The sequence below is a fragment of the Corvus moneduloides genome, chromosome 4 (assembly GCF_009650955.1).
Source record: "Corvus moneduloides isolate bCorMon1 chromosome 4, bCorMon1.pri, whole genome shotgun sequence".
NCBI classification, from domain to species: Eukaryota; Metazoa; Chordata; class Aves; order Passeriformes; family Corvidae; genus Corvus; species Corvus moneduloides.
In genome coordinates, this window is record NC_045479.1 from 44421305 (window position 1) to 44445109 (window position 23805).

The 23805-nt window shown below is 40.5% G+C and overlaps 1 protein-coding gene and 1 long non-coding RNA gene across 5 annotated transcripts in view; one reads left to right on the forward strand and one right to left on the reverse strand.

The window, feature by feature from the left end:
- Positions 1–7410, reverse strand: part of ARID2 (AT-rich interaction domain 2) — a 92315-nt gene extending 84905 nt beyond the window's left edge. Inside the window, exons 1-3 of the mRNA XM_032106462.1 lie at positions 6964–7410; positions 6710–6803; positions 5490–5587 (exon numbers count right to left, since the gene is read on the reverse strand). Of these exons, the coding sequence (XP_031962353.1) occupies positions 5490–5587; positions 6710–6803; positions 6964–7055 (284 nt within the window). The 5' untranslated portion in view covers positions 7056–7410. The remainder of the gene's footprint in view (positions 1–5489; positions 5588–6709; positions 6804–6963) is intronic.
- A 223-nt stretch (positions 7411–7633) lies between these two features.
- Positions 7634–23805, forward strand: part of LOC116442872 — a 49210-nt gene continuing 33038 nt past the window's right edge. For 2 of the 4 annotated variants that reach the window (XR_004239673.1, XR_004239675.1), the window contains exons 1-3: positions 9642–11304; positions 12566–12613; positions 16259–17542. This is a non-coding gene — a long non-coding RNA (uncharacterized LOC116442872). Of the gene's footprint in view, positions 7701–8360; positions 9549–9641; positions 11305–12565; positions 12614–16258; positions 18957–19486; positions 19699–23805 lie in introns of those variants that run through there. The other 2 variants (XR_004239674.1, XR_004239676.1) reach the window with 2 other exon arrangements.

Genomic DNA, 23805 nt, shown 5'->3' on the forward strand with positions numbered 1-23805 from the left:
CTCATTACCTGTTGCACATGTATTGGTGTTCTGGCCAGGTTAGTGCCTGGTGTGGGGGTTCCCCCGTACTCTGCCTGGCATACTATTCATACCAGAAGGTGTTCAGGTATATCTTGGGGGGTTTTGTGCTGCTGTCTGCTCTGAATTTTCTCCTTCAGTTTTATCTCAGCTTACACATTAACACAACATCTTCTTTTATTTAAAATACCTCCCTTTTAACTATTTAGGCCCTTCAAAATGCTTGGAAGATATCCTTTTCCCTTCTCACACTATTAAGTGAGCCAAGCAAAACATATTTACTTATCAGGTCTTTTTTTTTTTTTTTTTTTTAAATCAATTAGTCCCTTCAGCCTTCTCAACATTTTGTTGCTCTTCTGTAAGTTTCTCTTAAGTTACCCCACCTGTTGCAAAGGCTCTGAAGTAAAACAGTACTCCAAAGAGAGTCCCATAATCTTGTACAAAAATCCATCTCCCATTTGTCTAATGTTTGCTCAGTGCCACTGTGGATGCAACCTAAACTCGTTCTGAATTTTACAAAGTCTATATATCATATTGCAAATTGGGACCTGTCCTTCCTGTTGAAGTATGCACAAATCCCTTTTATATGAAAGGGAGTTGGGTGCACACAACTGACAGAATTATCACGCCCATGTTATCACTCCTATACCTTTTTCAGCAATACTGCTTTCCAGGTTATTCCCTCACAATGAATACCTGTTTTGGATTACGGGCCCTCGACTGTTTTAGCTTTGCATTTTTCATTTGTACTTTCCAACAATGTGCCTAATTTCTTTAGATTACCTTTTCTTTTCTGCCCTGTGTTTAACTCTTCTATCACTGCCTGCTAATGCTGCAAGCGTAGTATTCAGCCTCTCATGAAGTTAAGCAAGGCAGACACTAAATATACCTAAAATGGCTAAACTTGTATTACTACATGCATATGTAAGCACTGATGATACTCTTTTAGCACCTAAAACTGCTGTGACTCACCAAATCTATTCTTTATACTTCTATTTTTGTTTATGGTCTTTCATTCAATATTTCATTAAGATGACTATCCATATATATATGTAATTTCTTAACAAGAGATTTTGAGATGTATTTGAATTTTAAAAAATATGTAATATTTTACTATAGCTACAACTTTCTATTCATTTACTGGGCCTTGAATCTGCAATCAGATCTGGCAAACAAGCCAATCCTGTACTTCTCCATACTCACTGAACTGTGTACAGATGCTGTTGCAGTATCAGATCCTAATTTTAAACACTAAGCAAGAATAACAAAAAACCTCTCTTAAAGTAATTCTCAGTTAGAAAATTCCAGGCTTCGTATTATTGTTTCCCTGATATTTTTGCCAATACATTACTAAGAACAGAATCCCTTTTATCTAGTTCTTAAGATCATGGGGTTTTTTCCCCTTCATTTGATTTTTTAAAGAAATCAGTACTATTGTGCAATTTCTTAGAGGCATCTTAAAGATCAAATGACTTATAAATATCTTCAGATCTTTCAAGAACCCCCTCTATTTGTCATCAATAACTGCTTCATATGGTTCTGATTTTTAACTGCTCACTGTTTTTCATCCTACTATATATGGAATTTCAGGAAATTCAGCATAATGGCTTGTCTTAATAATAACTTTATGCAACTTCTCATCTATGAACTGACCTCTTTCCTCTCTTTTTGACTTCCCCTTAACTCTCCAATATTTACAACAGCATATTCTTATTCACCTTAAACTATTATTAGCTAATTACTACTGCCTTTGCCAAAAGCTTACAATATGCACGTGCTGCCCACCTTTCAGGAATTCTCGGCAGAACTAAGGCAAACTTATTTGACCTTACAGCTAGTTATTTCATATAATTTATCTTACTATAGATAAATAACATTAAAAAGCAAACTGATTTTCAGTTCAGTTAGGCATACTTCATTCACACATTTAAGTTTACAAGGTCTCTCACTTCCCCAAAATAGATGAAGATCCACAACATAAATAAATGTATCGCTTACACTCCCACGAAAACCAACGGAACCTTATACCAGCACATGAGGTCACATTGGCCCAATTCTTTGTAGGACTGTAACCTAATCAACCAATAAGATTAAAAACAGGCTATATTCCATGTTAGCTTTTTACGTACTGTATGTTTACCAACAAAAACATAAAAGTATGTCCACATTACTGATGTTTACATGTATTACCTCATACTAAAACATTTTCATTAACATTATAAAATAATTTTTCGAGAAGCATTTAGAAAATGCTTTACTAATTCGCTTCAATTGAGATGAAACATCCAATTTGCACTACATCCAAGGGAATTACACTCTCTGTTGCTGTAAAATCTTACAGAACTACATTAACAAGTACAGTCTATCAATGGTTATCAGCACTGTGGCTTTTGACTGCTCACTAAGAACCACAGTGCATAAATTACTTCACCTGTCAGACAGCTCAAAGCAACACAGGCACTAAGTTTGAATGGTTCAGACTTTTCCTATTATAAGTTACTTTTTCCAGTGAGAGAAAAGGGAGGGCAATGCAAGGGAGAAGGGGCAGATAGGGTAGGCTATCATGTATTCAACTATCACCTATCATAAAACCTATCAGAATTGTATCACAAGTTTAAACAATTCACTTATTTAGTGAAGCCTAACATACATTCCCAAAGAGACACAGCAAAGTTCCAAAACAGTCAAATGAAAAAGTTACTTAACCAAAAATACACACCTCAAGAACTGCTTAGAAAAACCATAACCCAATGACTGTTTTGCAAAACATTCAGTTTGATCAAGCCAACAGGACTACTGACCTCACACAAATAAATCAACTTTCTAATTTGTCTACATAATAATTTTAAGCAAAAATAACAGCATCATTAGTGGCAACACAGCAAAACAAGCAAGTGGTCCATGTAGCTTGAGATCTTATCTCAGTCAACACACTATGCCAGATGTTTCATAGAAAGAAGCAACTTTTATCACAAACCATCCCAAATCCGAATCTGCAAACATATTCATATAGGTGCACACCACTGAATCCCTCTGAATTCAACAGGGTCTCCATCTGCCATGCAGATCCCTACTTTACAGTACACATGACACATGATTGGATGAAAACTGAAATAGAAGTTGATAGGCCTCAATTTGTCTAGCTTTGCTTGGAAAGTCATTACAGTAGTGAGGCCAAGATTATAGTCATACTTGAGGTTCACAAGACATACTTTTTTTTTTCCAAGAGTAATTGCTCAGCAGTTCATGAAAATCTGGCCTTATAAGAAACCTCAGATTATGTTCTTCAACACCGACAAGCTAGACCATTTTAACAAATTTATCATTAGAGCATTTTTTTCTTTCCCTAGAACCAAATACTGTCCCACTTACACCTTCTAGGTTAAAGCTAAACAAATGTTAACCTAGCAGAGAAACATGTGTACATACAATCTTATTACTGCACATGGAAGGAGGTGACCACATCCAACTTAGATTATGCGAGAAGCAACAGTGAGTAAAGCAGCAATTAAGAAGAAACAAAACCAAACAAAACCCAAAATGACTGCTAAAAACCAGTCCACCCCAAAACCAGCAACCTTGATAGTTTATTTCAGAATGACCTAATCACAGACACTATGATAAGAAATTTTTAAAGATTCTTCATCTCAACCATTTATCAACTTTTTTCCTAAATTCATAATAAACAAAAACCCTTTAAATTATTTATATGTAACCAATTATATATGTATTCAACAACTGTATTTTAAATAATGTCAATACCAGTATGCCAATAATAAAAATAAAATTTTTGTATGTCTGATTTTAATTTAAAAAGTAATACCTTATTAAAAATTAATAGTCATTAGAAGGCTAAATTAACATTAATTGTGTTAACTGTCACAGCATATAATGGCTTTCAAAATACACATGAAAACAGAAATGACATACAATCTCCTACTGTAAAAAGTTAGGCCATTCAAACACAAAATATGGAAATAGAAAAAAAGGGTAAAACCCAAAACACTATCATTTTGCAAATTATGTGTAAAATCTAGTCAAATAACAAATTACATGGTCCAACAGAAAAACTCAAGAAGGAAAAAACTGCTTTCTATGATGTGACAAATCTTCAGCAACACTATCTCAATACTATGTAGGAAAGGAAAAAAAAAAAAAACAAACACCAAGAGGGAAGGATATCCTAAAGCAAGCTTTCCACTTAATTTCTAGGCCTGCCACCAATCATAAACTTTGCTAAAGCTATTAACAATGGTAGTTTCTTTTCTTAACCTGGATCTTAAAGCAATCATATGCCACCACCAAAAAAACCCCCAAATTTCAGTAACTACAAATATCTGACTAAGGTTTTCCAGACATCACTGTAACTCAGTAACTGCTCCACTGTGCTATGAACTCTACAGCTTCAAGCTGGAAGTCAATCTAGGACAACCAATAGAAAGTGCACCTGTACAACTACTGCATTTCCTAATTCAGAAGGCCAAACTAGAGACAGATAAAGCTTGTTTGTACTCAGCTCACCAAAACAGAAATCCAAAAGCCCATACTTATTTTGTATATATTGCACATCTACATTACCATTAACTGTGATGAAAAAATATCACATTTATTTCAGAAACAGGAAATTACATTCTTTAACCAACATACATATAACTTTATTCTAAATGAAATATAAGTATCCATATATATAGCACTTAAAACAACTACATACACATTAATTTAAAAATCTTTCCCACAAAGAATAATCACCCAAACTTAATAAAAATTAATTAAAAAAACCATAATCTAGTAACTGAATAGTACCACACACAGTAATCTAAAATATTCAGTATGAACTCCATGCCAAAATGAAAAATAACCTGTATCACAAAAAAATAATCTATGTAATTTCCAAGGAATGCAATCCTATTTTTAAAATCTGCAGAAATTTACTGTTTTACAAGTAACAAAAAAATTACTTAGCTCTTTGCACTCTAAAATAGCAAACAATAATATATGCTCCTAGTAATTGATAACAATATAATTTGTGCAAAGCAGTCTACCTTCCTGCAGATGCATTTTTATTCAACGTCTGACCCCACTAAGCAGTAAACAAATTTACATATATCAACATATTTCAGTGCTCCAAATACTAACCTAAGTTTTTGTAACTACAATAACATGATCTCTTAGTAACAGTCCTTTAGTACAGTCATTTTAAAACAATCAGAAAAAATGGCCTCTGACATACATTGTTTGTGTACTTGGGATCCCTTCAAAGTTTAAGGCTTGCAGATGGAAGACAAAAATAACTACAAAACAGAATCACCTTTAACTGATCACTGCCCCAGACGGGAAAGGAATTACAAGTTTTTTCTGCTTCATTTTACAGCATTTTAAAAGAGTAGGGATATTTTTATTATTGTACACACTGAAAACTAAATATAATCCCGCACTCAAAAATACTACTGCAACAGCTTGATAGCACTCACCGCAAGTAATACTGTTTTAAAGCGAAGGCAGCGTTAGAACAACTTCTGGGAAAGTTAAACTCCTCTACAATTTCTCCCCACTGATTCTTCTCTGATACCTGTCAAAAACAACACACAGGCCGAGATACACAACGTACACGTAAACATGCTGCTGACAGCGAACATCACAAAAAAAACACAGGCTGCCATGAAGCAAATAGATAAATATATAAAAAGAAACAAACATGAATGTATATGGGATTTAGGACTATATATTTTACTGACAGTCGGTAGAATTCCCCTTTCGGGAATAATCCTGCTTCTCAGGGGTCTTCCACTGCATTTATTTTTTAACATACACATTATTTTTTTTCGGGGGGAACGGCCGGGAGGGGTGGTATTGTTTTGGGGTTTGTTTGTTTTTGTTTTTACTGCCTGGACAATAACCAATCCGGAGTCCCTCTGTCGCCCCCTTTTAAATCCTAACGCGGTCCGTTAAAAACCCAAAGAAGTTTAAAATAATGCAGGGAAGTGCTGGCGGGGGCGCCCCCTGGGCTGCGGGGCGCGGGGGCGCCGGCCCGGGGGGGTCCCCCCAACGCAGATCCACAGACACAGAGAGGCCTTTCTTTTGAGGCCTACATTTCTGTCCCCAGCCTTGAAGCCTAAAGATGGCTATTTGATTACACACCGTCTTGGGTGCCCCTTTTGTTATTTTTCTCCGGGAAGGGCTCGGAGGGCAGCGCCCGGCCCCCCCCGGCTGCGAGGATCGTTCCCTAGCCCATGCTCCGTGCCGATTATCGATGTTAAACATGCCCGCTAATTTTGAGTTGCACTAAAACTGCACTCAGACTCTCTCCTCTGTCTCTCCCTCTGCAAGAGAGACACGCACAGAGCTGCCACCACAGCCGAAAGAAGCCTCCTCTCGCCGCCCAGCAGCTCCCTGCTCCCCCCTCGCCTTCCCGCGGGAGGGGGGCAGGGGCGAGGGGGTCCGGCGGAGGCGAAGGAGGCAGGAGTGGGGTGCGCGCCGTACCCCCGGGTCCCCCTTCATCGCTTCGCCGACAAGGCCGAGCCACCAACCTGCCTGTCTGCTCGCTTCCTCCTTCCACCCCCCACCTTCTCTAACCGGCTTTAAATAGGACGGTTCCCGGCCACCCCGGCTCCCCCCGCCACCCCCGGGGGTCAGAGGAGACTTTTGGGAAGAGGTTAGTGGGAGGGAAACCCAAATTAAAACTTCCACTCACCTTCCCAAATCCGCCTAAAGTGGTGACTCTGGTATAGAGAGCGTGAAGATCCAGCTCCTTCCCACCCACCACGGGGATCTTCTTAAAAGGAGACCTGCCAAAGGAGATACACACAAAACACCACAACTTGTCAGCTCTGCCCCCTTTTCTCCCCTCGCTGGGGCTGCCGTGTCCTTCAGGGAAGGGGCTGGAAGTTGGATCTGGTCGGTTTAAAAGCCTCCCCCCCTCCCGTTCCATCTCCCCATTTTCCTCACCCTCTGCTGTGGTGAAACTGCCGCAGCTCGTCCAGGAAAGCGAGTCCCTTTCTCCGCTGGTCTGCGTGGTTTTTACCCGTCGAATTTGCCATTTTTGTAATAAAAAAGGTTCTCGTAGAAAAAAAAATCCAATTAAAAAAAAAAAAAAAACGGCCGACAACAACAACAACAATCCCCGGCTCCTCCTTGTCTTTAGGAGACCCAGGTGCCCGTGCTCGGCCGGGGATCAGCCATGGAGAGGGGCTTGTTTAAAAAAAAGTTTAAAAGGAATAAGGGAGCCCCGAGAGTGTGGTAATTGCGAGTCCTGTCTCCACACAACACACGGGCGAAGAGGCAGGGAGGGAGAGGGGCACCTCTCAGTAATTCCTCCTCCCGCGGCTGCTGCCTCTCTCAGCACCACAAACCCAGCCGATCCAGCCTGCACATGAGACTCAACATGGTGCTGCTGGATCACACAATGAATTGGGTTACTGTTGTGGTGGGGCGGGGGGGGGAGCCGGAGTGAGGTATTGACAGTGTGTGTGTGTTACAGCCGCGGCTCCATGCGATCTCCCTCCCTCGCTCGCTCGCTCCCTCGCTCGCTCCCTTACACACACACACTGTACAGCTACGGCGGCGGCGGCGGTGGCGGCGGCAGCGGGATTCACTTCTCTTCTCGCTCAGACAAAAAGATCTGAGGCCGCCGTGCTTCTGCCTGGACGAGAGCGCGACACAGCGGGCCCCGGAGGCCGGTTCAGGTACTGCAGGAGGCAGCTCCAAAGGCAAAAGCCAGCACAGCCCCAGCAAGCAGTTCCTGGCGGGGAACAATAGGCTCCTCTCGCCGCTAAGGGCTCATCTGCAATGTGCCGCAAACTTCACACAAAGCCGGGCGGAAAGAGGCGAGGGAGAGGGAGAAGAGGGAGGAAAAAAAACGGCTACTACCGGCTGTTCCGGGGCGCGGGGCCGGTGCGGGGCCCTCCCGTGCCAGGCTCGCGCCGACCGGCCTCTCTCCGCTGGCTGCCGGCGGGGGGGGGGGGGGGGGGGGGGCGGGGGGGCGGGAAAGGTGGATTTGGAAAGCGGGGACGAATTTTTTAATTGGACTAAACCCAACGCCCTGAGTTCAAGGGGAGAGAAAACAACAACCGAAGGGGGCACTGGTGGGATGTGGACTTTCGGAAAACTTTCCGAGTCCCCCGGGCCGAGGTGTTTCCAAGGGCAGGAAGTCGCCCCGGATGGCACGGCGGGGGCGGGGGGGGCAGCAGGAACCCCTCATTTCGAGGCATGAGGGGTTTAAAACTCCCCAAAGAAGAATGCCGAGCGCTCCCCCGAGCTGGAGGTACCCTAGAGAGGTTTGTCAGTAGGAGCCTGAGCTCGGGGTCACTCCATGAGTATTTTTTTTTTTCCTTCTGTCTCTTTAGATACTATGGCCTGTAATCTAAGTGCCTCAAGACTGCTGTATGCAATCTAAACCGCCCATATATTTCTGTATATTGACGAATGGAACATGCAGCACAAAATTAATGGAGGAGGAAGGTCTTGGCCCTCACTCTGGATGGGCAGCAGCCCCCAGTGGCACTGCAAGCCGCTTCCCCTCTGCCTGTTGTGTGCGCAGTGTTTGTAAACACTCACCTCCTGACGTGTTTTCCACATGGAAACCCAGGACAAGACCTGCACGCTGACCATAGTAGAGCTTGGTGCCACTTGGGGTAAACAGGAGCAAGAAAGGGCCCATGGGGTGAAGCGTGCCTTCCATCAAACCTTTGCTCCTCGGGTAAAGCAAGTGGTGCCCAGCTGGGCATTTTTCCTTCCCTGGCATGCAAACAGCTGCAGGTGAGTGCCTGCTGCAGTTTAAGAGACTGAAGGAACATTTGCCCCTCACAACCAGTACATTGAAATCCAAAACGAGATCAGGCCTACAGGCTTGGAGATTTTTTTAAGCAGAACTCACTAAAGTCAGTAAGGAGCTGTCAGTAAGGAGCTGTGTTTTAGAATCAATGGCACACGATGGCCCCCAGTGAACACTTGAAGGAAAACTGCAATTCCTTTCTATTCCATGGACTAACTTCAGAAAACAAAATTTTATTTTTCAAAGAGTATTTTTTTCCTTTTGACTTGCATGCTGTTTCAGCTTAAATACAGAGACAGATACAATAATGCAAGATTTGCCCTGGGTTCATGGTTTGGGGGGGAAGGACAGAGAAATACCCGAGTTTCAAATTAATACTCTGTACTGAAAGTTGCCCTCTCTGTGTGGATAGAGAGGTGGTGTGAGGATTTCAGACTATGAAATGCATAGTGTCTAATTCACTGTAGCATTAAGAGCTTTCTCCCCCCCACCCTTCCCCTAAAATTAGACCTACAGATCTTGGTCTGCAGCTCCTGTCTCTGACACTGAGCTTCTGCTATTTCAGCTACAGTATGCGTAAGACTGCCAAAGCCAGGATAATACAAATCAGAGAGGTTTAAAACAAGCGACTGGGGGGCTAAATCGCTCTTTTAGACACACAGCCAAACCTCCCTTCACGGGAGGGTGGTGGTTTTTAATCATGCCTTAGAAATTCCTTAAAAGCAGGGGGTCTCCCGTCCGCGAGGGGCGGTCGGCAGAGGTGAGTCACCGCTCGCCCGGGCGCTCTGTGAGGGGAGCGGGAGGCAGAGGGGAGGACAGGCAAGTTGCGTAGCAGGGCTAGGTGGGTTTCCATGCTATGCACAGCAATTGCGCACGGTCCCTTACGTAACTGTCAGCCGGGGATTCCCTAGACGGGGTCACTTTATTCAACCATTACACAGACCCCGGCCGCCGCTCCGGGGCGCTTGGGCTGCCGCGGCCGCCGCGACTGAGGCTGCGGCTGCTGCAGGGAGCGCGGAGGCTCCTCACAAAATGGCGGCGCCCATGGAAGCGGCAGCCCCATTTTGTGCCCGGCAGAGCCTGTCAACAAACGCCGACTTGGCCGAGGCTGAGGAACAGAAGGCGGCGGCTCGTTCGCGTTACGGAGCGCGGAGGGAGGAGAGCGGAGGATTTCACCGCCCTCCCGCCGCCGAGAGGAGATTCTCGAGCGCGCGCGTTGGGGGAGGGAGGAGAGGGAGGTGAAGGGGGACGCGAGCAGCGAGCGAGTCAGAGGCTGCAGCGCGGAGCTGCCGGAGCTGCGGCGCGGGGGAGGGGAAGGCGAAGGCCAAGGCAGGCGGCCTTGGCGCTGCTCTCGCCGGGGCGCAGCTCCCGGAGACCTCGGGGCTGCGGGAGCGGCTGGCGGCACCGGGCCGGAGTCCGGGGCTGCCCGCGCGGGGGTCGCTGCGCCCCGCTCCGTCCCGCGCTGCCCGGGCGGACGGGACCGTTCCTGTCGGATTCCGGCGAACCTGTAATGAATGACAGGACGATCGAGCTCCTTGTGTAGCTAACTAGGTCACTCTCAGCACTTAATTACTGTTTGTTTCATTTTAGTGCGTGCCTTATGAATAAACCGGCTATTAGGCTGATGCTTCAAGTAACATTATCCAGCACCAAGGTACAAAATGTCTCTTGGACTCTGATCTTGCGATGCCAGCTTGGTAATAATTACTGTTTTACATTAACGATGTCTTGGTTCTTATAGCTTGGTTATTCGGCTTATAGCTGAAACAGGTGGAGATCCCTTACGATAAGGTTGTGAAGATGATTTTAGTATGACACCATAGGTTTTGTTTGTTTAATGTTGATCGGGGCTCCTCCGTTTTCGAGTTACAGAAGGGGCTTGTGCATTAAGACTTTTTTTTTTTTCCCCCGATCTATTTGTCTTAAATATGCATGCTTTTTAATGGTATTAAATAAAGGAAATGACATATTTCTGATGGAAGTTAGAATTTTTAAATGTACGAAAATTACCTTGATATTAAGGAATTATGAAATATCTTGTTGCGTATTAAAGAGTCAAAGATCAAAAGTAGGGAAAAGGAAAAAATCTTGCTGTTTAGAAAAAAGTCCTTTTATTGATCTCTGTATAGTATTTATCAATGCAATATGAGTTTATTTGTAAAATAAAACCTGTACTGTTCGGAAGTGTTATCATATACAATGAGTTTCAGTGTATAAATGTGTTAACGGAATTCTTGCAGACAAACAGGACAGGTCCAATAACTGAATTGTCACTATTCAATACTGGTTGCATGGGGTTTTTTTGCCTCTCTATTGGTTGGGGTTTTTTAAGTATAGCTATGTTAAGTGAATATTCTGTTCTAGCAGCTGTATCCTGTGTTGCAGTTTCAAATTTTTTTCTTGAATGCTTAATACTAAATTTTGTGCTTATTACCTATCTGCAGTATTGCTGCTTTACAGAGAGCAGGCCACAGTTGCTCTTGTCAGTGTTCCACTAATTCTGCATTTGCTTTCTGGTGGGTGAAATATTCTCGCTCATTTCCATTTTTGCTTGTGCTGCTCTTGAATTGTAGCAACATTACATTCTGATTAGTGTAACTAGTATCACTAGCTGTGTGCTACTTTTATTAAACAGTAAACTATAAATCCGTAGAAACGGAAGTTAATTTTATTTGTATGTGCATGTGCTATGTATCTGTTTTTTGAAAATGCAACCTATTAGATGGAGTAGAGAATCCAGTAAATTCCCTCTTAAGACTGCAGACAGCATGTAATAGAGGTGCAATGTAAAAATAAGCACAAGAATTACAGGATGAACTTCTGGTAGAGGAGAGGGCCAGAAAGGTGAATTTGGCAAATTTTAGTAACACGTAGCTCAACCATATTTAATAAAAAATGTTAAAGTGTTGGAGTAGCTGCAGATGCTGAGCTAAAGACTTCACTGTTTACTTAACTTGCTGTGACAAATGTACAGTTCAAGAAGGGGCGTTTACTCAGCAAGCCCTACCCCTTCTTACTGAATAATATTTTAAAATTCTTTATTATGTGTTAGTGTGCTAGTTTCTTTTAAAGATTCTGCTACTTAATGTAGACCGTAAGTGACTAGTCTTCAATGGTACACCATTAAATCATAAGTGAAAGGTCTTATGCATGAAATTAAATGCTAAATAGCATAGCAAAGGTGGGAGGATGGAGGTACAGCATTACAGGCTACTTCTGCACACTTGTACACAATGTTTAGTACAGTTACTGGAACTTGACTACCCCAGGAGGCTTGGGTTAGATAATCTTTAAAAAAAAAATTAAAAACAGTTTTGCATTGAAAAGACCCACCTTCTTAAGGTGTTTATTTAAATAATTTATGACACTTACCCTCCTAAATCTTCCAAGATGATGCGTACCTTCTTCATTTCAACCTTATGGTATTAGTACTCAGGAAATAAAACAGAAGGAAAATTTGGCTACGTAAACGCTATTGAAAATACCCAAGTAAATTGATTAAGCACTTTAAAAAATGTTATCTGTAATTATTGTAATTTTTTAGTACTTGCTGTTCTTCACAAAGGTTCACCTCCTGGAATCAGTGAATTTTATGGTCATAAACTCTTAAGTTATAAGCACTTCAAAGTTGATGGTTTTTCAGTTGTGTAATGAAGTATGAAACACAAAGCAAGAAAACCCTAAATGCAACTGAAGGAGAAGTAAAAATAAATATGTACATGCATTCCCACTTGATTTCAAAACTGCCATACTTTTGAAATCCTAATTCTCTTGTAGGTCCTGACTTAGGTATTCTGAACGCTGTGGGTTGGCAATACTTCGGCAGTAAGTTTACAAAGATTATTAAATTCATACAGTTTTCTTGCAGGCAAAAAAAATTTGCTGCTTTAAGTTATCATAACTGTAATGCAGATTAGGGCCTCAGTGGCAAAAAATGTTTTGATGTTCTAGCAGGCATTGGTCTATAGCACAGAAGTCATGAATGTCCTTACAGCAAATGGGTGCAAATTTTTTCTTTGAAAAAAAAAAGTTTGGTTTTAGTAAATTACCTTTACCTTTAATGTCATACATTACTTCATGACGACCTCAGTGTCATCTGGTGGATGGCACACTTCCCCCTGCCACTATAGCTGTACACTGTTCCCTGAAATAGCACTAGTGTGATTCATGTTTCTGGTTGAATGTGTGAAAGTTTGATTGAGATGCAAAACTGAGAGAGTTCTTCTGAATGTTAAAAAGGAACCATGCTCAGAAATACAGAAACGATCAGATTAAATTTGGCTCAGACTGAAAGGGTTTTTGTAGATTAAGAATTACGGTGTCATACTTGGATGGGGAAGGTCCAGTTAACTTAAAGCAAAACCAAACCTAGTAACTTCATGATGTTTGTTAGAAGTCAAAGTGGTGAAATCCTACTAGTATGAAAGTTCTCAGTATTGCAGATTTGCCAGCAATATTTCCTCATCATGTAGCACTGTCTCATCTTTATATTTTTACCAATTCAAATGACAGTCTACAGTAGCTAAAATTATGTTGAAATTTCTCTGAGTAAGCCGTTGCCTTACCTAACTTTAATATAGGCATAAATGAAAAGGGAAGTAGTTTGTGCAACTGTGAATGTGTGGACAGACAATACACGTGACAATTTATGCATTTCAGTATAATATGTGCCAGAAAAACACTTCTGAAAACTTAAATAGTAAATAAATACTGACCAAATAACATATAAATGAAGTAATCTATTAAAATGGCCCAAGCAGATAAGAACTTAAAGCAGTGACGACACATGAATACCCACAGATGTACTTTAAAGGGAAGAAATTTGTTGTTGTTTAATTATGATTTTCAATGTATCTGTTAGTGATATGCTTAATCTGGATTTGGCTTTATAGACTGCTGATAGATAGGTGCATTGCATTGAATGCTGTTGTGTTGCCCAGATAAAAGGAAGTATTTTTATTTTCAGAGTAACTGGAAAACAAATCCCCTCAAACCTAGTGCATTGGTCAAATGCTGATGTGATATCTAATTTGAAAATCACACTTAAAACATAGGACTTAAATTTTTAACTACAGTTGTGTCTAATATAACTGAAAAAAAAAAGCTAATGAGAAACAGTTTTTGAAGTTGTTTACTATAAAGGGTTATCAAAAGTAGTTGAGTATCAGTTCCTGTTGCTTGCAGAAACATGATAGCATTTAAAGCTCTGAGGGGAATCTATGACTGTTAACCTCCAGATATTATAAAAAATGTTTATTAGGCTGAGCTGCTACTACTTCTGAATTTTAAACCTTAGTGTAAGATGTCTTACCCAGAATCTTGTTGCAAACTCTCTTTGTAAGCAATGAAAATTGCTTAGGAAAATACAGAAATGGAGTGCATATATGCTCCTATGTCTTCTATCAATTCTTGGTTTTGGGGCTTCTGAGGCTCTCAGGGTTGCTATGTTTAAGAGCAGTTGATGAATAGAGCAGGGTCAGTGTCTGGTTCTGAGCTGAGATGCACTTAATAGTGTTCAAAGAGTGAGCATAGTCCCCTAACTCTTTACTGAGAGGCAAAAGTGCAGTCTGGATATTTGGGGTAGCCATGTTCAAACATGTTACGCAAGCCAGTCTCTGCTTAGCCTAGTGTGCAGAGTGGGGAAATGGCATGCTGGGGAAAGGTTTCTTGCCTCCATGAGACTCCCTCACATGTAATGGAAAACAGTCAAGAAGCTGGAAAAATTCTCACAGTCCTGCTGAAGAACAAAAAAGATGAAAGAAAATGGGGACTTGAGCAAGGGAGTGAGGCAAATCTGATAATTTTGAGTGGGACAACCCCTTCTCTGTGTGCTTTCAACAGTGTCACAGGTGACTTTGGATACAGATCTCCTTAGGTAGATTTACCCTAATGTTTCTATCTTTTGCTGATTCAGGAATATTAAGTACTATTCACACTTCATTACAAATCAAGAAATTAGACCTTCTTTATTGTTCTAAGTATTTTATTCCAGTTTGTTGAACACGAACTTCCCAGTGCCCTGAGTCACATGCTGCACTGCAGACTGCTTGTAGTAAGTTCCCCAGCATAAACAGGAGTGGCCTGAATTTATAGAGTGGTGTCTCGGAATGAAACTGCTTCCTGTCTTGTTTAATCCTTCAGGAAGTTACTCTAGTGATACTTTACAAAGTCAAAATAGATAATTTTTTTCTTTAATGCTACAAGTTTGGCTAGATTTATAAGACAATAAAAGTGAAGTAAGCCTATCTGTGAATGAAACCCTGAGAATATTGTGTTTCATCTGTTACCTCTGTTTTAATAAGTCCAGGCTCCTTCTTCACTTTGCTTTAGGAAAATTAAATAATGTCACAGTTTTTCCTTTGAGACGTTGCCAAGCTATTCCAGAGCCTCCATGATGTTCCATTGGAATTAATTTTGCTTCGAAGTTATGAAAATGGAGTTGTGTATCCTTAATCCAGGTGTTTGTGTCATGTTTGCAGTAATATACAGTAATTATGGTATGTATTTGATAGTGTGAATTTCCCCATGTCATTTAATTTTTGTTCTAAGGAATAATCTCCTTTTGCCAAAATATGCTAATTAAGCTTTCAAAGATGTTTTTAATTTTTTTTTTTTTAATATTTGGGTCACTAGCTGCAGCCAAGTTCATCTCAGGATTTATCTATTTATTTATATAAGAAAATACATAGACATTCAATTTACTAATTTTTTTATCTGCCAGAGATTCTTGACTTTAAATAAAAGTCTAATAGTTTCTGTTTGCATCTGAACATAAAATTATGTATAATTACATGCAAACTTTAACATATATAAAAATTAAGCTTGAAGAATTCACTGCTCATTGCTTAAGTTTTCTATCTATGACGTGTGTTATGATAATCCTTCATTATATGATCACTTTTTTAATGCATGATCCTTCAGTTCGAGTTGGAAACTGCTCACTGAATTAAAAAAATAGAAAAGTTATTTCTCTGTATCTGCATAATGTTAAGTATTTATCTGTATACAGATTTTTTTCTTTTGCTTTTCCTGCAGGCTTTTCTAGAGTAATCATTAGGAGAGTATCTGAATGCCCATACTAATGAATTCCCAAAATTCTGAGCTAGTAGCATTATCATCATATATTGCAGAGAAAGCTAAGGCATAGAGGGATTCAATGAAAGAATGTCTGCTAAATTGGGTTGGTTTTCATTTAATCAAAGCACAGTTTCAGTGAATATAATGTACAGGTTATTTGAGGGTAGAGGTCATTCAGCAGTAGGAGTGCTAGCCATAATTTTAGAGCTGGGTGAAATTCAGCTATAGGCTCTTTCTTGAACTTGTGGGTACATGCTGTGGTCCTGTCTGCATTATTAGGGCTTTCCTGGTGTAACGTTATTGGGATGCTCTGCTCCTCAGAACAGTTGCAGTGCTGAGAAGGCTGTATGCATATGGTAGAGTCTCGTTGATATTTCTGCGTTTATTTTCCAGCGGCTTGAATTTGGAACTCAGAAAATGAGAAGCACTTCGTTAGAGGCCACTAGTTTGATACAAGAAACTCGCTACTCTGTAAATCCCTGATAAAGACAGAAATAGAAGTGGTGTATACCCAACAGGATGCATTTGTGGTAGCCTCCCAACATCCCCTATCCCTCCCTCCCCTCGAGGCTGCTGCTGGCTCTTGGCGGGGCCTGGGTGCCAGAAGAGGGAGCACGGAACACAGCAGAGCCCCAGCCTGAATGTCCCTGCTGCTGCCTCAGGTAGGAGGAACTCTGCAAGGACCAGCCTGCAGCATTGCTGATGCCACAGATTTTTCAGAAAACCCAGCTTCTAGCTCTCAATATATTTATCATTATTATTATTTTTTTTGCTGTGCAGCTTGAGATTCGAAAGCTTATAGCATTATCACATTGTTCAATAGGAAGACTCCCCAAAAGGCGCATTTCTGATTCAAAGGCTACTCTCCCACTAAATTTCAAATTCTCCCTTCAAAGTAAAGGCCTGTTCAAGTACATTAGGAGTCTTTTTCCTGTACTTCAGTAAAAATGGGAGGTGTTTTCCTTCCTCAGTTTCACACCTGGATTTTTGTTAAAAAGTTCTTTTGAAAACATCAGCTTGAGATAGACACGTGGCCTGGAAAACTTAAACTCCGTCAGTTTTAAGGTTGAAAAAGCAGCATATCTTCAATTGTTTCTTCTTACAGTGTGTCTTGGAACCTGAAGCTCTATTGAATTTCAACACTGAAAACATATCCTAGTAGCTGTTTGGCTCTATTTGCATTTATAGTCATTATATGCAATGTGATTGCAAAATACCTGTACGCTGGGCTCAAATACAGAAATGAGCTATCCTTTAATATGCTTTGCTCATTCCAATATAATGCTTATTACTCAGAATAACGGTGTCCAGTGCAGAGACATTGTATGAGAGGAAGGTAGCAAGTCCTGTACTTCTAATCTACGTAGTAAAAAATATTCCTTACAGTGGTGATTCTCGATTCTGGCTTCTTCACAGGGGTTTAGTTCTCTGGGTAGCTAAAGCAGTTATGTTAGGCACACAAACTGAGTCTTCAGCAGTATCCAGACTGTATCCCTTTGCTATGCAGATCTGTGATCACCACATCCAGTCCTAACTTGTTACAGGACCACAATCAAAGAATGGAACAGTTTTGTTAACTAGCTGAATGGCATGGGAGAATTCCCAAAAGATTACTTAGTTTGCTAATCTCTGCTCAAGACGTTCTGGTGGCTTCACTGCTAACAAAGGCTTAGCCTTGTAAGTACTGTCTGCCTTTTTAATTTTTATTTGTTTAAGTTTTAGGAAAGGACTGACTGATGAATGGCAAGTGTTTATAATGTTAAGGGGTTTTTTGTTCTCACTTTGGTACTACTGGCTTCAGTTAGGTCTGAGAATGATAGAACTTCATACAGCGGTTTTCTTCATTTCTCCCTACCCACTCCACATCTCATTGTCACAAAATGTTTGGGACATGTCTTGTGATTAGAACACCAAGGGCTGCTCCACGGTCACCTGCCTCTTTCTTGAGGGGAGTGGAAAACACAAAAAAAATTCCAAACAAAAAAAAAAATATAGCAAAAAACCCTATAGTTCGGGAGAGAGAAGAGTTTCCAATTCCAGTATATGATCTTCATAAGCACAATTACTGTAGAATAAAGAGGTTTATGGCTGGAATTCAATAATACTGTTCTGTAAAAAAACTTTTCATTAAATATTCCACTGGGTATCTGGATGATATACTGAACATCTGTTGTAATGAAGAGTCACCAAAGGTCTGCTTTTTGGTGCTCTTCTGGTTCCAGGGAAGATGCAGAAAGAAAGACTTCCTTTTTCTTTGTCCTTGCTGGTTTCGATGGCCAGTTGTGGTTCCTAAGTATAGACGTCATTGAAGCTGACTTTTATATGCCTGCAACTGGTTCAGTGCTAGCTGGAGAGAAACAGGCACTTCTCAAACAAATCATTGAAGCAGCTTCAATATTCTTCAACATCTTTTCCTCATGGAAAGTGAGGGGATGTGATGTTTGCAAATTTTTGAAGGAAAAATTGGCAGGCAGGATTTTATATGGCATTTTAGGTAGCTCAACACATCTCCCCCTGCCATAGTACATGACAATACTCCACCACAAAATATATGCTGTGCAGTCACCAGCCTTTTAAAAAGCTGTCATGCACATTGAAACACCACAGCTCTCTAGGTGTTTTGAAAGTGGGTATCCTCTCAGATGGAATTTTGTCCATTGCCACACCAGTTAACTGCGCACTGGATGTTAGGAACAAATCTTAAAATTAGCTAAGGCAAAGCCACTGATCACCAAATTGGGTTGTTATTGCCTTACTAAAGCTTGCTGATCTTAAATATGGAGTAGCTGTAAATATTTAAACCCACAGCTCTGTAAATGCAAATAAAGTTATGGGAAGTTTAACACTTGGAAAGGAAGTAGTAAACAGGCATGTGCAGGAGCCTGGGTGTGGCAGGAGGAGAGGCCATTGCAGGCCAGCTATCTCGGGTGGCACATTTGGAGTGCAAACTATCAAATGCAGCACTGTACCAGCCTCATCTGTGCACTGCTCTTTGTGCTGGTACCTTCACCTATCAGCCAGAGAACAGGAGCTTTTCAAGTCACAGCTCCCAGCATTACTTCCAGGACCTGAACTCAACTACCTAAAAAGGGTTTGTATATACTTGTATGTCCGTTGGAGCTTGAGTTGAGGAGTTGAGTGTCATTTCTCAGAAAATGTTGGATCATCTCTTAAAACTGTGGTACTAGTATTCTGCGTAATGTTTCATGGATGTTTAAAATAGTCAGGATTTAAGTACTGATAAACAGTTCACTTTATCATCCTTCACTCATGTCAAAATTAATTGGACAAAACTGCTGCCAATTCACTGCTCAAAAATGGTAAGTAAAGATACTTGCAAAGAAACTCACCAGTTGAGTTAATATTCTGCAGCAGTATTGCCAATTAACTTTTAGTAAGGGTTTACAACTTTAAAGTACTTAATATATATATTGATCTCTAAAAAATGACTTTTCAGCATTTTTGTGAAGTTAGAAGAGAGAAATAGATTGTTAACATGAAAATACTTTTTTTTTTTGGTGTGAATATAAGATACAAGACACAGTTTGAATGCATATGCATTTATAGTGTTTGATCCCAGAGTTCAGCCATACTAAGCTCTTTCTCATATGCTCCATGAAGTACCACTTAGACAAGAAATAAAGGCGTGTGGAGAGGAGATGGGAGAATTGCAAGCAGATGCCTTTGCACATCAGTCTCTTCTGAAGGTACACTGTAATTTCAGTAGAACTTAGCAGTGTTTTGCATGTTGTTATATTGGTTTAAGAACATTTTATACTTTGCAGTTATTTAACTTACAGACATGAACAATAAAGTTTTGTTGTTTGAACTTCTGCCTAATTGTAATGAAAGGAGAAGTACAAGCTCTGATTTTATTGAAGTATGAAAACAGAGCCAGCAGTTTACACAATCTACAGAAATGATATGTCATTACCACAAACTAGCTACTGCAGGAAGTAACTCTTGAATTGTGTGCCAGATTATGTATTAACTTAAGACTCTGCATACATAAAATTATTTGGGGACAAATATTCCACATTCTTTAAGAGCCCCTTAAACCTCTGGGGAAGAAAAAACAGACAACTCCTAACTCTTTTATTGGATGAGTTTTGATATAAAAGCTCACATCTCCTCAAAATATGCAATGTAATGTAACTAAGGAGGCAGTTGTTTCATGGGATCACCTCTGAGACATGAAAATGTGTGCACAGTATCCATATCTCCTCTTGACCAACACGGTCATGGTGGTGTTTCCTTATAGGAACAACTGAGATTTTGGGTAAATCTCTGATGCTGAGAGCCTGCAGGTAAATAATTTACATAATGATATCACTAACCTAATGCAGTAGTTGACTTGCCAAACCTAGTACCTTATGAATTTGTAGCATTTGTAGTCTGAGTAGCTAGCTCCTGAATGTTCCTGATAGCTTTGCCCTCCAGCAGAGTGGCTTTCTGCAGTTATGCACTAAATACTCAAAACTGATGGCAAGTTCTGGAACCACTCCTAGTAGTTAGGTAACAGCAAGTTGTTGCACAATTTCTTTAAGAGAGCTTAAACTGGTGCTGCTTCCAAAAAGAAGCATATCATACATCTTCAACCTCTTCTTCCTTGTTTCCTTTTGGCATTAGCATTTCACACACCTGTACTGCAACATAGATAAAGATTAATTCAGCTGAAAGTTTACAGGACAAAAAAATTGTCTTTTAAATGGACTTGCTACCACTGTGTGAAGGGCAGCATCAATGCAAGAGAATGTAGGAATAAGAATCAGAGAAAGACAGGACTCCCTCTAGTCCTCCTTCAAAGGCTCCAGCATCCACACTATTCAGATAACAACAGCAGGACAGAACATTGTACCCCTGGTTATTACTGGTGAGGGAGTAGAAGAAATCTGAAGTCAAGGCAATTAGGTGCTGCTAGCACTTCCTTGTTGCTCTTTAAAAGGATGATAAAGTGGTGGCTCTTTTGATAAATATTTCCTCTAGTTTGCTTAGCCCAGTTGCCACAGGCATTTTGAAAGGAGTGCACCTGGCTGAATAGTTAACTGTGCTCTTTATTCCTTTTTCAGGGCAGGTGGGGTACAACTGTCATCTTGTGGTGTTCTTAAGAAAACAGAAATAGAAAATTAACTTTCATTTTACGTGCAGGCATGTCCTTGGGGATGGACACAGATGATACAAATATGAGTTAGAAAAGGCTTTTTGGCTGATAACAACCACGTTATATTTTCCTTCTGTTGCCAGCTTTCAGTCTGTGTGCCCCCAAACTTTGCACTGTATTCACAGACCTAAAAGTCTGCAGGCCTTGGAGATGGAGGGAAGTTGAGCCTCCATATCCATAAAGAGAGCCAGTTGGATATTTTCAAAACTCAGATTTGGAAGTAAGTTTCTCTCCTTCACTCATGAGGAATCTAATATAGGACCTTTTGGATCATGGCACATATATATTTAGATTTTTTTTAACTGTATACTTTTTTCCCCCCTTTATTTTTATGTGGACAAGTTTTAAAATAAATGCATTTATGAAATAAATTCCACATCTAAAGTCTTGCAAATAAGGGATGTTGTAGGAGTGGCTATGCTTCCTACATGTTTTCATATAGATGAGAGAGACAGAAGACATATTTCACAGGCTTGATTTTGGTAAGATTAATGTTTTAAGTCAACGTTAAACCTGAATGCTGAAGTACCAAAACACTGCCTTGTCTACTGCTGCCCTCCCATAGACCCATTGGTTTTAACTTCTGGTAAATCTCATCCGTTTTAGACTTCTTTCCATCTTCCACTTCCTCAACCTCCTTTCAGCAGCACTTTGCCACTGGAGCTATAGAATATATCTCTGGAGATTGATGACGCCCCTGTGAGTGTGGAGGGGAGAATGAAATTGTAGTTAATCCCAGATTATAATTTTATGTTGCAAACAGTAAAGTTAAGCAACTGAAAAAGAAGTACAGACTTTTAACTGTTGCTTTTCAATTAGAACCCCTTTCTTTTGCCATGCAATTATATCAAATCCGTGCCGTGCTTTAGAAAGATGGGGAGAGGTAGCTCTTCTAACAGCTCACAGTAGAAATGTTACCGTTCCAGTGATGCAAAAGGGTTTGTCTGGAACCCAGAACAGTGCAGCATCATCACCCTCACACCTCCTCTGTCTTCAACAGCTAATGGCTTGGTTTCTGCAGAATAACACAATGGCTGATCCTGTGTAAGAGTGCCAGGACAGGTATGACCTTTAAATTTCTTGAAAGCCTTGGAAGGCTCCAGAAGGACAAGTCAAATGCCTCTTCATATGAACGAGGAAGAAATGTGCAGTTTAGACCTTGAGACAAGCTCAGAGTAGTCAAAGTTAAGTAAATTCATGTTCCTTGGTGAAAAATCTTTTTTCTCAATAAGACATTATAAAAAAGAATCTGCATTATGTGAGTAAAGCAGAGGATACTGGAAGTCAGGAATGGAAATGAAGAAACAAGATAACTTATTTTTCCCTCTTTTTAAAAGCAGAAATGTCATATTTTAGCTAAAATTCCATAGTCTTCTAGCCCAGCTGTTGTGCTTCCCATGCAACTGAGAAACACTATATAAAGCACTTGCTGTTATGATAGAATTTCTCTCGCTTTACTGCAGTTTCCGTCTAAACTATGCCCTAGTTCAGCATTTCATGTGAAATAAAAAGAACCAGGTGCTTCAGAATTGCCAAGACTGAATTGGGAGGGCAGTATCACAGTTTTTCTTTAACTGTAGCCATTGGTGTCTTATATACAGTTAACATCCATTAAAGTTTTTCATTTCACTTAAGATCCTTTAAATCCTTTTTATCTTTTCTCCAAATAGTTATTTGAAGTTTTATCTGTTTTAAATGGTAGAAGAAAATCGGAAACAGCTAATTATTAAAAATGGAGATACTAAACATGACTCTTCAACTGACACCAAACTCAGTTTTCACACAGAGTATTTTCCTGTTTCAAGAGAACTTTCCTGTAACCTAAAAACATAACTGCATATTTGTGAAATCTTCAGTAACATTATAGGATTATTAATGTATAAAGTTGTGAATGGAGGTGACTGAAAGAGCTTGACTTAAGAATGTAAATGCTTCTTGACAGAGACTCTGTTACCTTCAGGGCCTACAGTTCCCCATTACTCAAGCTCAGAGACTTCCCCCTGTTTGTGTAGGATATGATTCAAGGAGTGCCCCACACACCTGTCTCTTGGGGACAGTGCTGAGGTGGTGTGGCCTTCTACAGTGAGTATCAGACAGGAAGTGAGTTGTTTTCTGTTTGTTAGACATTCAAGATGTGGATGTGCCTCTACAAGTTTTCTCCACAGGCAACTTTTCACTCAGCATGACTTAATATGTCTGGGTCTTGTCTCCTGTGCAAACCAGGAGCCTTAACTGCCTCAGACGGTCCCGTATTTCTGATAAATGTTCAGTTCGTCATTATTTTAGAACAAGAAGAGTTCAGGAGCTTAAACAGCAGAATTACAGACTTGGAAAGTTACGAAGACATCATTAAATTCAGAATTCTATGGCCACATTAAATAGCAGGAGCTGTGAACTGACAAAAACTCTTCATTACTGGGTCAGTATGGGGCCATTCTAAGAAGTCTGCTCATCTCCAGAGCTAGCACCAGCAACTTGAGAATGTCCCCTTAGTCTCCTTGTCCACTCCTAGCCTCAGTAGAGGTGATGAAGGTAGCACCTGTCACAAGAGGCCTTGGCACCACGTTTCTAACCTCCTTATCACATTTATCATTGGGATATGTTACTATCCCTTTGCATCAGAGCCACAGTATTCCTCAGCACTACAGCTGTGCTAAAGGAGCCCTCTCCCCAAGATGCCCTGTGGCAGGTGATAAGGATATTCAGTTTTTGAAGGTGAAGTGAGGTTTCTGCTGTCAAAACAGTGAAAGTGCAATTCCTTGTTCTATGGAACACCAGG